This window comes from Xyrauchen texanus, chromosome 28 (assembly GCF_025860055.1).
Source record: "Xyrauchen texanus isolate HMW12.3.18 chromosome 28, RBS_HiC_50CHRs, whole genome shotgun sequence".
Taxonomy (NCBI): domain Eukaryota; kingdom Metazoa; phylum Chordata; class Actinopteri; order Cypriniformes; family Catostomidae; genus Xyrauchen; species Xyrauchen texanus.
In genome coordinates this window covers 29,935,057-29,953,087 of record NC_068303.1, presented here as the reverse complement: position 1 = coordinate 29,953,087, position 18,031 = coordinate 29,935,057, and the positions used below count along the sequence as shown (strand labels likewise).

The 18,031-nt window shown below is 43.0% G+C and overlaps 1 protein-coding gene across 3 annotated transcripts in view; it reads right to left on the bottom strand.

Annotated features, from left to right (window-relative positions):
• The window catches only part of LOC127621600 (ras-specific guanine nucleotide-releasing factor RalGPS2-like), a 171,547-nt gene that overhangs the window by 69,341 nt on the left and 84,175 nt on the right, over window positions 1–18,031 (bottom strand). For all 3 annotated transcript variants that reach the window (XM_052095266.1, XM_052095268.1, XM_052095267.1), the window contains one exon: window positions 6,433–6,559. In XM_052095266.1, coding sequence (XP_051951226.1) covers window positions 6,433–6,559 — 127 coding nt within the window. The remainder of the gene's footprint in view (window positions 1–6,432; window positions 6,560–18,031) is intronic.

Here is an 18,031-nt window from a genome sequence, read left to right as displayed (position 1 = left end):
TTGCCTGGTCTGATGAGTCTCGATTTCTGTTGAGACATTCAGATGGTAGAGTCAGAATTTGGCATAAACAGAATGAGAACATGGATCCATCATGCCTTGTTACCACTGTGCAGGCTGGTGGTGGTGGTGTAATGGTGTGGGGGATGTTTTCTTGGCACACTTTAAGCCTCTTAGTGCCAATTGGGCATCGTTTAAATGCCACGGCCTACCTGAGCATTGTTTCTGACCATGTCCATCCCTTTATGGCCACCATGTACCCATCCTCTGATGGCTACTTCCAGCAGGATAATGCACCATGTCACAAAGCTCGAATCATTTCAAATTGGTTTCTTGAACATGACAATGAGTTCACTGTACTAAAATGGCCCCCACAGTCACCAGATCTCAACCCAATAGAGCATCTTTGGGATGTGGTGGAACAGGAGCTTCATGCCCTGGATGTGCATCCCACAAATCTCCATCAACTGCAAGATGCTATCCTATCAATATGGGCCAACATTTCTAAAGAATGCTTTCAGCACCTTGTTGAATCAATGCCACGTAGAATTAAGGCAGTTCTGAAGGCTGAAAGGGGGTCAAACACAGTATTAGTATGGTGTTCCTAATAATCCTTTAGGTGAGTGTGTGTGTGTGTGTGTATATAATATAATATATATATATATATATATATATATATATATATATATATATATATATATATATGTTTTGGATAGACTAGACTGACAAATGCTTATCAATAATACTCTTATGGCTAAAAATGTCAACAGTTTTCATTGACAAAAACTACATTAAAATGCCCAAACTTGGTGAACTAAAACTTGACAAAAAAAAAATTAAATAGGATAAGTTTGTCTAAATATGATAAACACTAAAAAGGACATTTGACACAGGACTAAGACTAAATAAAAAAACAGCTGACAAAATTAACATTAGTTTTCAGTTGCCAGGTCATTAGTAGTGTATTAATGCAAAGCCAAAGTTTGTGTTTTTAACGTCACTTTTTTGATCAGTATGGTACCACCTCCACCTCATTTTGAGCCAGGAAAAACCTGTTTGTGTTTCATTGAATTTTGATTTTTAGCAAAAGTTTTGTTTCGCACAATCATTATCGATCATCATTCTCATGATTGATCATTGCTGTCACTTCCGAGTACTCGTGTCTATCCCTAATCCACATAAGAAACACTTATGCACAAGACAGATCGACAGACCGATAGGGGTCAAAGAACATCCAGCAGGTCAAAAAGCACCTCTTAGAGTTTTACGGCCAAGTCTGAGAACATCAGACCCTCTAGTTCTCTGCCTAAAACTCCTCCATCTCCATCTCTCCCTCTTTTGCTCGCAGATTTACAAGGAGAGTGACTGGCAGTTCTTTCATGCTTTTCAGACTTCATGATGTACAAGGGAGCAGTATTTTCTTCTCTGACTTCCAACATATTATACACACCAGTGAACACAGAGTACTTCTAAAAGAATGGCGTACCCTTAAAGACTCCATGAAATTGCTTGACGAGTGAGTTTTTTTTCCCTGTGTTGACGTATTTCCTATTGAATCTGGAAGTTGGGGTGGGACATGCCGAAGGGCTCGTTCTTTATTTTTAAATAGCCAACACCCCTCAGTTTCCATTACAGCATGACATGATTCGCTACTTGCTACTGTTAGACACAAGTAGGCGGTATTAGTGGGAGAGGATGTACTCATTCTAGAGAATTTGATTGGACATACATTTGGACACGCCCATGAGTGCAAGAAGAGTCATTAATATATTAACTCTTTTCAAAGATTTTTTTTTAAATGCAAATATATATTTTAAATTCAACTTTTAGCAGTACACTAGCGTATAGATGGGCTCAATGCTAACAAACATGGACCAAAAGCAACAAAAATATAAATTCTGATTTCATGGGGTCTTTAAAAACACAGCCTGAATTGAGGAAAGTCTTAATTTATTTAATGCCTCCAGTCCTTATAGTGGAATTGCATGGCCCTTAAGTCATAAATGCATGCTTTGAAGAGAAGTAGAAGAAAGTGGAAGATAATAAGATAGAAAGGATGGTAGGAAAGTAGATATTTTGGTTTACTCTTGAAATTCTGTAGTACAGTAATGCTTATATTGTTGAATCTTATATGATGAATTGCATATGCTTTCCCTAATTTGTAAGTTGCTTTGGCTAAAAGTGTATTTAAATTATTAAATGTAAAAATAAATGCAAGTTTCTGTATATTACCTTCACTAAATATATTTTACTCTTCCAAAAGGAGTTTTGCACTCTGCCAAATAAATGCTTGGAATAAATCAATCCTATGATAATAAACACATCTAAGTGAACAAAGCCAGAAAGAGATGCGAAAGCGGATACTTGTACTGAGAAATAAAAATACAAAAAACTCTTTATAAGAGCAGAGCTTTGTTTTGATGAAAGTCAAATAACTAAAGAAAAAAGAAAAAAAGACTAATTGGTGTATTTGCCTCATTACTCAAAAGAAATTTGTTTTCCAATTCACTCAATACAGTTTGTACTGCCAGTTAAAAAAACAAAAAAAATGAAAAGTGAAGGGAAAAAGGATTTCTCTAGAACCAATACACTAATGCAGCCAATGGCTCATGAGCCCTTCTCCCACTGTCTTAGAGAGCGAGAGGACCCATATATCAGTGACTTTTACCTGCCTGAGCTCTTAAAGCCCTGAATAAAACAGGACTGGGGCAATGTTCAAATGATGATGCAACTCAGACACGAACATAAGGGAACAAGAGCTCATAAACATGCCAGTCTTATATAAGATTTTCATTTTCATCACCCTTCGCAACAGAACTGCAAGTAATGGAGATCTTTATACCTTACTGTATATTAAAGGGGTCATGTCATGAGGAATCAAATTTTCCTGAATATTTTAACATTTAAGAGGTCTTTCTACTATAAAAACATGCTGTAAATTTCAGAATTCAAAACTTAATCCCCAATGCAATAAAAACATTTATTGAAACAAATCTGCAAAAACGGCCAGTTCTCTACTTCCGAGGCTAACCTACATCACTAAGGGTACATTAATTCATGACCCTCCTCTACAGCTCAAAAACATCAATGCCTACTTAAAATCATCGCACCCTTGGCCCCGCCCACTAGTGCTTCAGTTCATAAATTGAGAGAGAAGGACAAACAAGGCCTGCTGTGGCCTCACTATTCCTGAACACCAAAGGGGTCCCATATGTATGTTTTTAATTATTCTGCATTTAAACATCCACAGAGAGACGTCTTGGATAGCTTGATACATATCTCAGGCCACTTTTAAATATTACAATTCTAAAGAAGAGAAGCTATTCTCTGTTATGCAGCTGCTGCCTCTTGCTGTTTTAAGCACAAACGCATCATGGACGCATTCTTTCACCCATCTGTATTATTTTGAATTGTTGGTGTATGAAAACGTGTGCTGGATGGACGATGTGCACTCCAATGCAGGATGATGTGTCTGGATGTGGATGTGTCTTCAATGTATTTGAGCATGGTTTGCATGTTTTTTTTCCGGCTCATAACAATGTGATTTGCTTGTGAACCAGTCATAAAACGATTCAAGCTTTGCAAAATATTATTGAAGGAAGGGGCAGTTAAAAACATGGACCTAATGCAAAACGGTAAGTAAACAGTTCCATTCATGAATATTTGAAATGTCATCACTGTTTGATAGTTTATGGTGTAAACATCCTGTTACACACACGACTCAACGGCTTGAGGCTGAGAGTCAATCCGTGCATCTTATCATGTGGCTCCTCGTGCATGACACCGTGGAGACTCCACATGTGGAGGCTTATGCTTCTCTCCACGATCCAAGCCCATCTTACCATGCGCCCCATTGAGAGCGAAAGCCAGTAAATCACAACCACGAGGAGGTTACCCCAGGTGACTCTACCCTCCCTAGCAACCGGGCCAATTTGGTTGCTTAGGAGACCTGGCTGTCACTCTGTAAGTCACTCAGCACACGCTGGATTCGAACTCGCAACTCCAGGGGTGGTAGTCAGCGTCAATACTCGCTGAGCTACCCAGGCCCCTGTGGATTGGGCAAACATAATTTCAATTAAAAATCGAGAAAAAGAGGCTATCGAAACTTCAACAAGCAGGCGACTTTTACAACAAAATGACAGAGATGTTCATTTGCAAAGAGAGACGCATGGATTTTGTGTTCAAGTATGGGTAAGTTAATATATTTGTTAAAAATCTGTGTGATTTATCATAGATACTAGGTCATTGTTTCTGGTTAGTCTGAGGCTATGAAGTGGAGATCTGGAAATCATATACTTCCTGTGATATGTCTGTTTTATAGTTCTAATGTTAGGGTGCAGTGTCTGTTTAAAAATAAATATTAAGAGATGTAGACTGCTCTGTTTATGTTACATTTGCCTTGTGCGTTCATGATAAGACTGTCTTTGGTGGTCAGATTAATTAATTGTTGCTGTCTATTCCAGTGGTTCTGAACTGTGGGAAGAGTGACGTGTTAGGCCTATGATATTGAAACTAGTAACAGGCAATCTTTAATTTTTTTTCTTTATGTTGTAGGTCAAAACAAGTCCTTCTCGCACTATGGTTCATTGTATGATTTAATGTAGATAAACATGCTCGGCTCAATATATGACTTTATATATGATCTTTAATTTGTGTGATATGAGCAATATTACTGTCCTGAATTTAAAACTATTTGGTAATGAAGTTCACCACTGTGACAATTCTTTCCATTGACTGGTGGGATCTGAGGCAACAATTTACGTTAGGGATGCACCGATACCCCTTTTTCTCTTCCGATCCGGTATCTGAAATCTCAGTATCGGTCAATACCGATCCGATAGCGGTGTTGTTTTGTTCATAATCAGTTTAGAATATCTATACCTCACTGAGTGATGCTAATTATATGTAAAGAAACACAAAACTACACATTATTTCAATATAAATGTACAAACTATTAATAAAAACTTTATTGCTAACTAGTGTACTAGATAATGTTGCAGCAAAATGAACAATAATTCCAGTCCAAGTGTTCAGTAAAAAAGAAGCCAGTTTTATGTTTTGTTTGTTTTTTTGCAAAAAACATTCAACTTGTATCTGGACTTTAAAAGATTCCGATCTCTTTTTTTGTTTAATTTAGTAGTAAAATATCAGCTAATTCTTCTCACACAGTTATTTTTGTGGAACCTATTTAAATATTGTTATAATTTGTATACAAATAATAATAAATGATACATTATTATTATTATTATTATTATTATTATTATTATTATTATTATTATTGACTTTTAGAATTTTAAATACAACAGTAATATATTTCAATCATGCACCTTTAACTTTTGAACCCTCACGCTTTTATTTTGACATTCTGAACTCTCCAGGAAGTCCTGTAAGTGTCTGTTTGTAAGCAAGTTCACAGAAGTTTAATTCACTTCTTATTCAAATTCCAGTAAAATATATCTCTGGCACTGGTCTAAATGCATATTATAAGTGAACCGAACTATTGAGCATCTACATCAGAGATGTTGTTCGCGACTAGCACTCAAATGTTGCGCAACGCTTGAAGGCTAAAAATAGCCGGGAGTGTGTGAGCATGTGTGTGTGCAAACAGAGCAGCGCCATTCACTAACGCACTGGAGCTGCGCATGCTTTTTATATATTTACTTATTAAACACAGCCTTTTGTGATTCACAGAGCTATCGCATGTCTTCAAGTGGCTTTGAATAAAATGCACGAGTCATATGAACTACTTTAATGGTGTTTTTATGGTTCTTTTATGTCATTTTTGGAGCTTGAAATTAACAAACAATGACTAACACATAGTATCGGATTTGGACTGGGCTTGTCTGACCGATACCCTATCCGTCTAAAAGCTTCAGTATCGGAGCCGATATAGATTCAGGTACTGGATCAGTGCCTCCCTAATTTACGTCAATAACATTTCCCCAAAATTACACTCACCTGTACTGTATGTGTTTTGAGCACAGCGTTTAATAATGTGCATTAAAATCTTTGATGCCCAGTCTCAAAGCCCACGGCACGTGCACGTGTTGTTGGCAGTAGTAGCACCAGTGTGTGCAGTGCAAAATGGAACAGGGCATCTGTTTATTCTGCAACAGATACTTCTAATGTAGAGAGCATCATTGATAATAATGGATTGCTTTTGACGTGACTTTCATGTCCAGTGTAGACAGGCTGTGAGTGTTAACAGTTGTGCTTGAGATGAACAGTTTAATATATTCAGAGAGTTTCAGACAGTGGGCCAGAGACAGTGTGGACAATGATCATATATTACTAAATTATGAATGTTTTAATGCAAAAAAGGATAATAATAATAATAATAAAAGGGCATTTCATAAACCCTTAAAGAACAGCAGATGTGAAAGGGACATCCCCACAAGGGTTTGCGTGTTTGTGAGAGAGCAAGGAAAAAAATACCCAAATACGGGATGCAGGATGTCATGCTCTGGCTGCTGATGTAATCTCTCAAGCGTTTATAGTTGTCTTCTTTAGACATCAGATAATCCAATTTCTCAAACGTGGCCTTGTCCTTCCGATTCAAAAGCTAAGGGGCAGAGAAAAAGAGAGATTTCTTACAAAAGCAGTTTTTACCAGTCTATCACAACTCCTTTTTTGATTCAACACTATACATTTTAAAAGGATGTTCTTGTTCAATACCATTTAAACTCTGTCGGCAGTATCTGTGGCTTGTTGTCTACCACAGAAAATCACTTCGACTTGCCCTTCAATTTGTAAAAACAAACAAAAATAGCATCTGAAGCAAGGCATTCTGGGGGGTTCAAAAGTAGTTTACAGCTCATATTTCTGATAAAAGCACTTCGGCTATATAATTTCTTCAGTACAAAATGTTGTGTTATTTGTGCTGTAAAGCGGTCTAAATTGTCATTTTGATGATGGGATTACTTTTCTGGGGGGCAACTGAATATCTAGTTATGTGTTATCTGTTTAATTCCTGCGGGTGGAGTTTGCTCCGTGTAAACAGTGCTATGCTATGCAGATAAATAAATCACGATAGAATGTCACAAGTGCTGTTAATACAGCTTAAAGGGATAGTTCACCCAAATATGAAAATACTCTTATCATTTACTCACTGTCATGCCAACTCAGATGTGTATATAACAGACATTTTAAGGAGAATATCTCAGCTCTGTAGGTCAACACAACGCAAGTAAAAGGCCAGAACACTGAAGCTCCAAAAGGCAATTAAAGGCAGCATAAAAGTAATCCATATGACTCCAGTGGTTCTATTTTGAAGCAATATAATAGGTGTGGCTGAGAAACAGATCAATATTTAAATCGTTTTTTACTATAAACCTCCCTGCCCAGTAGGTAGCAATAAGCACAAACAATGCGAATCACCAAAAACATAAGAATGCAAAAGTGAAAGTGGAGATTTATAGTAATAAAGGACTTAAATATTGATCTACTCACCCACACCAATCAATTCTCTTCTTAAGATATGGATTTAACTAATGGAGTCATATGGATTACTTTTATACTGCCTTTATGTGATTTATGGACCTTCAAAGTTGTGACCACCATTCACTTGCATTGTATGGACTTGCAGAACTGAAATATTTTTCTAAAACTATGTTTGTGTTAAGCTTTGACAAAATGTCCAATGTGCTGCCAGTTCTCATATATATATATATATATACACATACATACATACATACATAGACACACACACAGATTTCCAGATTCCTCTACATTAAAATTAACATCTTCAATATGCTTACAAAACAATATTTTAAGGCGTGACCATTTGCAATGAAACCGCTAATAGGATTTCACAAGTAAACCCTGCAGGATGTAGATGAATGTACAGCACAGATGCTCATATACAGATTGATTTGTGAGCAGACACGCTCTGAAGTAATAGAAAAACCACTGTAGAACAGGTGTCCATTTTATTGATAGTCTCTCCATTTTATAGAATAAACAGACTAGACAGTGTTTGGGAAGCCTCAGCATTAGCTTTAGTATTAGTACAGGCTACTGGTCTTCTGAGAAACTGAACCATTTTTGACCCATAAGAATAGCATATTATAATTTATTTTCCAATATCATACGTTTTTATATAAAAAAAAAATTTTGAGTTCACTTAAAATGTAGAGATAGCCTCTCTGCAAAGCTAAATGCAAAAATGAAGTGCACTGCACAAACAGTAAGATCAGACTGCAATAATGAGGAATCTTTATATAAATAAACTTCAGCCACTCAGCAGGATAAGCAGAGCCGCATGTGCTACACACAGCCAACTTTCAAAAATTATCCCCTTATCTTGATTTATTCTGGTGTTTAGGAATAATAGTATTCAAGTTTCACCCAAAAAGTGTTATTGAGCCTGTTTACCTTCACAACAATATGCCGATTACTCTCTAAAATCAGCTTATTTAAAAAAAATCTGAAAAGGCAAGAAATCCTTGTTTACATAGCATTTGAAATAATCATGTTTTTCACAGTTTTTGTGAGATCACCAGATAAGGTGTTTACATGGCATGTGAAATCAGCGAAAAATTGACAAAAATCTACCCGCCTAAAAAATGTTGACCGGCCTAAGCCGTTTATGGCCTTTATTCTGTAAAGAAAGATGATCGATATCTGGTTAAGATATTATTGTCGGCAGGGAGGAAAGCGATAACAAGAAGTTGGTTCAAACCTGAGCCACCCAGCCATACTCAGTGGACGGACATTGTGCAGGAAATATTCACCATGGAAAGAATGACCTTCATTCTAAGACTGAAAGAAGCTGATTATAAAGAAAAATGGCGCAAATGGATAGCATATAGAATAGCATTAGAAACTGTGTAATCTGAAGGTTTTTTTTTTTTCTCTATATATTTTTTTCTATATCATGATATCTGGTTGCTGTCTTATGTTTAATTGTTCTTTTTTTATTTTATTTTTGCATTTTGTAACCATACTCAAAATTGAGATCACCATGCTTGTATTTGACCTGTCTAAAACAATAAAAATAAGAGTGATAAAACAATTTTAAAAAAGAATGCGTTTTATTGTGTTTCTGTGACCACACACATTGTCATCTTAAGCATAATCAGTATAAGAACGAGCATGTAAACATGCTCAATGGCATGTAAACATGAGTGCTCATGTGCTGATGCATTTATCTCAATGATGTCACAAATCTGCATTCAGACCTCTTTTTAGCAGCTTAATTTCATTACATGGTGTATGAAGTTACTATATGTTGCCATAATACATCAAGCTTTTTATCTGAAAAGATTAAAGAGAATGGATTTCTCATGATGACCCTTTTAACCTCTGAAGTTGTTTTTTAAAGATTTCCTGTTTCAGTGGCAAGCCCAAAATTAAAGGCTTAAAACAAAGAGGGTCAATTGTTTGGTATCATTTTAAAGAAAACTTTAACCAAAAAACTGCTTTTGTTTGTTCACAATCATGTCAACTGTAACCGAGTAAAATGTTGTGTTGATACGACAAACGTTATAGCTTTACAAATATAATTTGTCCTAGTGTTCAAAAACATCTCCAAGTGTCCAAAAGCCTCTCCAAACAAATAAAACACAATAATTGTACATAATTACACAAATGCAAATACAACAATAAATAAAGGTGTGCGCTCTCCCCAAAGCATGCAGCCATGAGTAATGAGATCTCATTCTGTGCCATTTGAGCCATCATTTGGCACTTTTCCACTGCACATTATGGTTCGACTCGCCTCAGCTCTACTCACATTACTTTTCTGAGCTTGCATTTCCATTGCAGTTTAGTGCCACCTCAACGTGGGTGGGATTATAGGCTAATCGTCATAGCTGTGCTGCCTCTACTGCCGTGACATCATCTTTAACATGACACAAACTGACCAAAACAATAACATGACCGCTAGCTTTTCGCTACAAGCTCATTGTGCTGCATAAAGCAGTTGTTGCATGGTGATTTTACACAAGTGTAACAGTTAAATTGGCCTGGTTGTTTTAGAAGCAAGCTTCCAGTAGCTGGTCAACTAAATAAAGCGAAGCTTTCAAGCAGAGTATAGAGTTAACGTAACAAAACATACCATCCTCCATCGTGGATCAACGGGTCCAGGGCACTCTCCCTCCCATTGCTCGCTGGTTTAGAAAGTGTCCATGTGGTCGAACCACTTCCACTTTTCCTTAATGGTTCTGCAGTCACTTAAGTTTTTTTTTTACTTTTCCCAACATTGTTGGTAGGTCCAGTGGTAGCCATGTGCGGTCAACAGCTGATACACTTCCTGAGAGACTTTTTCATTTCGCTCATCGCTAATGAGTGGAACGTCTGCACTTATTGACCATGGCGTGGTTTTGCGCACATCAATTTATTTTTTCGTACAACCGACGTTGTACTAAAAAGTACCAGGTACCAGGTACTATCCACAGTGGAAAACCCCCAAAAAGCAAGAGTCGAGTTGTACCGTGCAGTGGAAAACCAATTGTGTCTGTGTGATGTACTTGGCAACATCTTCATGTGGCCAAATGTAATTACAGTTAATGAACCTCTCTTCCCATATTTGGAAGACTTCCACCTCTGATTGCAGCTATCTGAATCCTAATACGATTGGTTTAGCGCACCATGAAGCTGGACAACATACTACATCAATTCCGATGAAGTCAACTGATCCCGGCAAGGTGACGTTTTTTTTAACTAGATTGTGCACACAACACATAATGTAATATGTGCTTATGTGTGGATTATCTAATGATCTATTCATACGATTACGTTGTGTATGGGCTCATTTTAATTTGAATCGCCTCCTCTAAGTTTTGGTATATTTTATGTTCTGTTCATTTTTTGTGACATTATAAGCAACACCCGTTTACATGTAACATGTCTGTCAAAGGTATGTCCTTAGCTATTACTCACTATATTTTTGTTCTGTGAGTAAAGGTGCATTCTACTCTTTGAGAGCTTCTCAAAGACATATAATACATGGTTATTTGATCAGTTTGATGTTTTTACCAATTACAATAATATGTACCATGCAAAACTATTAAAATGATAAAAATGGAATACTCCTGATTTGTCTGAAAATGTCAAAGCACTTGTTCAGTTTTGGTCAAAATGCCTACATGCATTGTAAATTACAGCTTCTAAGCTTCAAAATGATACCTATTTGTTGTTCTCCAAGACTATTACTCCAAGTTATTAAAAGTTTGATTATGATTTTTTTTCTCGGAGTGAGATTGAAGGGTTAATGACAAAAGTTTCCATCATTATAAAAGAGCATCCACCCAAAACACCAAAATGTTATGATATTTTAATGAATTAAAAGGAACTTCATACTCAAACTAGCACTGTTGTGCATGTGTTATGTGGAGGGTGAAATGTTTGGTGAAGAAATAAGAAGGACTATTTTCAGTGAAGACTGAAAGGAAAAAACAAACAGGGTTCTTTGCCTTTCATCAATATTTGAGTATTGTAAAGAAATCGTATCGGTTACCTAACGTAACCTCGGTTCTCTCTAGATGAGGGAACGAGTATTGCGTAAGCTAGCTTACACTACGGGAAAGATTCATCTTTTCTGAGATATTGAAGCCAAAAAATTATCCTTAATTTTTGTATCCATTGTCAACGCAGTGCGGCAGCTGCAGACCTTGAGCGGGCTAGCTAGCGAGCTCATAGGTTGCTCTGCGGCAACTGCTGCAGCCTATAGACGAGCTTGGGCGAACTCGCATCCAATGAGAGGCGTCCGCGCTCACTGCAACAAAGCCCGCCAAAATGGGCGTGACTAGAGTGCATATAAGCGTAGTTCGTAGGCTGGAACCCTGGTTTTCATTGACTGAAGCGAAAAGTCGCCGGTGGCGCTGAAGCACGGCCGGCTACGCAATACTCGTTCCCTCATCTAGAGAGAACCGAGGTTACGTTAGGTAACCGATACGTTCTCTTACGAGAGGTTCTCTCGTATTGCGTAAGCTAGCTTACGCTCACGGGAACCCATTGTCAACGCCGTCGCGCTCAAGCATCCACTGTATGAGCCCCAGGGAATTAAGGGGGACCGGGGAGCCCTTATGAGTGGGGAAATAATATTTGGCCGGCAAGAATGCGGGTCATTGATTGTGTAATACATAAGCACATAGTGGGAAGGGAGCGACAGAGCGGCGGTGCCGGTCTGTGTGGAATGTGTCCCATCAGTGCAGCTCACCAGGGAGCTGTAGCGTATTAAACCGCTAGTAGTTTTGCCTGCAGAGCGGGCACTTCCATATTGTAAAATCTGACAAAGGTGGAGGGGAAGTCCATCCTGCTGCCACACATATGTCGTGAATGGAAATCCCGCTGGACCATGCCCACGAGGATGCCATGCCTCTAGTGGAGTGAGCCCTAATGCCCAACGGGCATGGCAGGTCTTTTGACGGCGTATGCAGCAGCAATAGCGTCCACTATCCATCTAGATAGTGTCTGTTTCGAGCGGCGAGACCTTTGGTGCGCCCTCGAGCAAACGAAAAGCTGCTCAGAGCGTCTGAAAGCGGCGGAGCGCGCAGTATACAATCTCAGTGCTCTGACAGGGCAAAGGAGATTGGCGTCGCGTTCGCTATCGGTGCTGGCAGCGCCGATAGGAAATGACCTGTGCTCTGAAAGGAGTACCGATCACCTTGGGAACATAGCCGTGTCTAGGCTTTAAAATGACCTTGGAGTCACTTGGTCCAAACTCAAGACACGCATGGCTGACAGACAGCGCGTGAAGGTCTCCCACACGTTTGACTGATGACAGGGCAGTCAGAAAAGCGGTTTTGAGTGAAAGGTATTTCAAATCCACGGATTGAAGTGGTTCGAAAGGGGGCTTTCATAGTTTCGAGAACTATAGAAAGATCCCAGATAGGAACCGATGGGAGCGCGGGGGTTCATCCTTCTAGCTCCCCTGAGGAAGCGGATGACCAGCTCGTTTTTACCCCATGACTGGCCGTGCAGGGGTTCAGCGAGCGCCGCAGCGGCCGCCACATACACTTTGAGCGTGGATGGGGATCTGCCCTTATCCAGCAGCTCTTGTAGAAATACTGAGCAGCGACGACACCCCACATGTCCGCGGGTCCAGGTCTCGGTCGGTGCACCATTTTGAGAACACAGACCATTTTGACGCATAGAGTCTTCTCGTGGAAGGGGCTCTAGCGTGTATGATGGTGTTTATTACTCCTTCTGGCAAAGCGACGGGTAGTCGTTGATCACCCGCATGCAGCGCCCAGCGCTCTGGGTGGGGATGCCAGATTGTGCCGCGAGCTTGAGAGAGGAAATCTGCTCTCACTGGGATGGGCCACGGCGCTGTCAGTGACAGCTGCGTAAGCTCCGGGAACCATGTCTGATTCTCCCAGCGTGGGGCTATGAGGAGCACCGAGTGGCGCGTTTCCCTGATCCTCTGCATTACCTGTGGCAATAGCGAGGCGGGAGGGAAGGCGTAAAGCGGGCGTCTGGGCCAGTCCTGGGCCAGCGCGTCCTCGCTTCGAGAAAAATATTGGGCAGTGAGAGTTCTCTTTGGACGCAAAGAGGTCTATCTCCGCTCTGCCGAATAGGTGCCATAACGTCTGGACTGTTTGAGCGTGCAGGGACCATTCCCTGGGGAATATTGTCTCTGGACAGTCTGTCGGGCCGTCGTTCAGGTGGCCTGGCACGTCGCGTCGCCCTCAGCGGCGCAGGTGGCACTGGGACCAACTCAGTATGCGTTTAGGTCAGATGGAAGAGGTTCCTGGATCTGACACCGCCCTGGCGGTTTAGGTAGGATACCACAGATCTGTTGTCCGAGCGGACCAGGGCGTGGTGACCCTGAATGACCGGGAGAAAGCGCCGCGGCGTACTCGACCGCTATCATTTCCAGACAATTTATGTGAAGGAGCTTTTCCTGAACTGACCATAGGCGAAAACCGGAGAGCCCTCGCAGACCGCGCCCCAACCCGTGTTGGGCGGCGTCTGTCGAGATGACTTTCGGCGAGATACAGCTCCCATTGTCACTCCCGCTGATACCATTCGGCCACTGTCCAGGGCTGCAGAGCTGAAATACAGGTCTGAGTCACCTTGATGGGCTGGCGGCCTGTGGCCCAAGCCCGGCGAGACGCGGGTGTTTAGCCAATGCTGAAGCGGCGCATGTGCAGTAAACCCAGCTGAAGTACTGCTGCGGCTGAGGCCATGTAGCCTAGCACTCTCTGAAATTTCTTCAGAGGTGTGAGGCTGTTCATCTGAAATGACGCGGCTAGTCAGCTGCACACGGCGCGCTGTGTAGATAAGCGAGCCGTCATTGCCACTGAGTCTAGTTCTATTCCAAGGAAGGAAATTGCCTGACTGGGCTGTAGTGAGCTCTTGGTCCAATTGACTGCAAGGCCCAAACTGTTCAGATGACTGAGGAGAACTGTCCTGTGAGACAGAAGCTCCGTATGTGATTGTGCCAAAATCAGCCGATCGTCCAAATAGTTCAGAATTCGCAAACCCTGACTCCGCAGAGGTCGCGAGCGCCAGCGTCCATGCGCTTCGTGAAAGTACGAGGTGCTAAGGACAGGCCGAGCGGAAGGACGGTGTATTGATAAACCTGGCCGTCGGCGAATCTCAAGAATGGCCTGTGACGGGATTTATCTGAATCTGAAAGTATGCATTTTTCAGATCGAGAGAAATAAACCAGTCCCCTGGCGCATCATGCGTGAGGAGTTTGCTGGTTGTAAGCATTTTGAACGGTCTTTTTGCAAGCGCTTTGTTCAAAACCCTGAGATCTAATATTGGTCTGAGGCCGCCGTCTTTCTTGGGGACAAGAAAATAACGGCTGTAAAACCCCGACTCAGCTCAGGGGAGGCGGCACTCTCTCTATGGCCCTTTTGCACAGAAGGTTTGCTATTTCTGAACGAAGCATGCACGCTGCTTCCGTGTTCAAAGTAGTTTCGAGCCAGCTCTGAAGCAAGGAGGGCGGCGATCGAACTGTAGCAAATAGCCCTGTTTTATTGTGCTTAACACCCATTCGGATATCCCTGGAATATCTTCCCAGCTTTGAAGCGTAATGTTAGAGGGTGAATGGCCAAATCGCTCTGATTGCCGCTACAGCAGCTGAACAGAATGTGTGGCGTGCTTACTGTGCTTATGCTGGACTGCTCGCAGACAGCATGGACAAGCTGTTCTGTGAGTGACTTCCGATTGAGGTGAATGGGGAAAGAGTCACGTCTGTTAAGTGATCGCTAAGCATAGCCACGAGCACGGGACTTACATACAGAGAAGTGTTTGCTGGCCGTGTGACAGAGCGGGCAGAGAATGGAGCGCGCGCGTATTCGTGAGCGCATTTATTGACTCTAACACTCGAGTGGTTCAGTAACCGCTTTTGAGTGTGCTCTGATGGGGACACGGGCGTGTAATGCTTGTGTGTAGAGGTGAACACTAGATTGTGGGCACATTTTCTACACATAAGGCTGGTCGTGTGACAGAGCGGCCAGAGAATGGAGCGCGCACGGATTAGTGGGTGCGTTTATTAACCCTAACACTCGAGCGGTCGTAACCGCTTTATGTGAGTGTGCTCTGATAGGGACACGGGACGTGTAATGCTTGTGTGTAGGGGTGAACACTGAATTGTGGGCACATTTTCTACACATAAGGCTTTATTTTGAGTTGCCGTGGAAGCGGCGTTTGAGTGCAGGCAAGCGGGTAATATCACCGGCTTGTTGGCTGCTGAATCCACCACTGCAGTAGCCTGAGAGAAGGGGACTGACAGGGGCGTCTGGGACTTACATACAGCTGGCCGTGTGACAGAGCGGGCAGAGGAGGAGCGCACGCGCGGGCTCGTGGAGCGTTTATTAACTCTAACACTCGGCGGTCGTAACAGCTTATGTGAGTGTGCTCTGATAGGGACACGGGATGTGTAATGCTTGTGTGTAGGGGTGAGCACTGGATTGTGGGCACATTTTCTACACATAAGGCATGTTTACTCTTTACAAGATTTCTTTGGGTCGCCGTGAAAGCGGCGTTTGAGTGCTGAGCAAGCGGGTAGTATCACCGGCTTGTTGGCTGCTGAATCCACCACTGCAGTAGCCTGAGAGAAGGGGACTGACAGGGGCGAAGCTTTGACGGTGGTCCAGCCGTGGCGGGACTGAGCCGTCGTTTTCTCAACAACGCTAGGAGGACTTCGGTTGCTCAGGTTTCAGTACAATCTTAGGCCGAGGCCGCAGGAGGCGGCGGTCTGCGGCGGCTGTCTGAGCCTGATCGAGGCGGCCGCCCTGTCGACGCTGAGAAGTCTGGCTTGTTGAGCTGGGCGCTGTGAAGAGGCTCGTGCAGGAGGCTGGTCACGTGGGCGGCCTGCAGAGGAGCTAGCGCGACGAGGCAGAAAGAGATTCATGGCTTGAGCTCGAGCGGTCAACAATGCCACTCACCGCGGAACCGAAGAGACCGGACAGAGAGAGCGGGCGTAGTGCGTTCAGCTTCTCCCAAGTCGGCTAGTCAGATCTGAAACAGCCTCTGTCTGTAAGACGGCCATGGAATGCAGAGCAGATGCGCTTGGCCGGCGGCGGTATAGGCGCGGCCAACACAGGCGGAAGTAGTTCTGCAGGCCTTAGACGGGAGCACCAGCTTAGACCGCCATCTCGCGAGGGCGGGCAAAGGTCGCGGCGTGGAGTCTGTTGGGAGCCTGCTCAGGGGCGGTGACCACTCGAGCCCGAGGCGGTCGGCGGCCTGTGTGAGGAGGCGTTAGTTCCCCTCGACTCTGGCGCGGGTCCTGCTGGATTCCTGGGCCGAGGAGGAGGCGTGTGAGCCTGACCACTCCTCGCTGTCGAAGCCATGATGGAACAGCCCTTATCCTCCGCTTCTTCGTCCGAGATGGCAGCAGAGCAGCCGCTCGGCGGCAACTGCGCGTCCGGGTGGGCGGGGAGGGTGAAGGCGATGCTTTCGAGGAGGGGCTCGGCGAGGCAATCGCTTCTACCACTGGTTCCGGCAGCCTTTGAGAGCGGCGCTTTTTACTGCGCGGCTGAATGGAAGGCGGCAGCGGCTTCGGTCCTGAGCGCTCGAGTCGAGCCGCAGGGTCGACATCGAAGCTCCTCGCAGAGATCGCATCCGCCTTCAGCGAGGTGAGCTCTGCATGCCCCAGTCCCAGGCAGAGAGCGCCAGATGGCGTGGCGGTCTCCGGTGCTGAGAAGGGCGCGGCATGAGGCGCAAGTGGAGCGAGGCATCTTTAAAAAGACGCTCGTACTCTTTTGTGAAGTTCATAAGAACTAGCTTGCTTTAAAAAGGATACGTCGCCGGATGGCGTAGCTTCGCAGGACGGCTGAAGGTGGCGAAGACGGCCGGCTTCTTCGGCGCTGTCCACGCTTGCTTGATGCCCCTCGAGCGGCAGCGGCTTCCAGTTCAGAGATGTGAAGAGCTTCGCTGAAGAGATGAAAATCAGGGTTCCAGCCTACGAACTACGCTTATATGCACTCTAGTCACGCCCATTTTGGCGGGCTTTGTTGCAGTGAGCGCGGACGCCTCTCATTGGATGCTTGAGTTAGCCCAAGCTCGTCTATAGGCTGCAGCAGTTGCCGCAGAGCAACCTATGAGCTCGCTAGCTAGCCCGCTCAAGGTCTGCAGCTGCCGCACTGCGTTGACAATGGATACAAAAATTAAGGATAATTTTTTGGCTTCAATATCTCAGAAAAGATGAATCTTTCCCGTAGCGTAAGCTAGCTTACGCAATACGAGAGAACCTCTCGTAAGAGAACACTGGAGATTTTGGAGTGATCCCTCTGTTTGTAAATTCAAGCACTCATCAATTAATGACAGAGACTGTCTTGAGAACTGGATATGACAGCAACCTCCCAGTTTTGATTTCACAACTTATAAACACACCATGGAAATAAAACCGATCCAAAGAAATCTGGGCATGCAGCAGCATAAACTAACAAGAACACAATGCACAAAATGATAAATATGTACAATGAGCCAACTGATCAAAGACGGAGTATGTTGTCATTTACTCACCCTCATGTCGTTTCAAACCCGAATTATTTTTTTTCTCCATACAATGAAAGTGAATAGTGACTGAGTGACACATCTATAAAGATGTAATGATGCTGATTATCATATTTAGGTA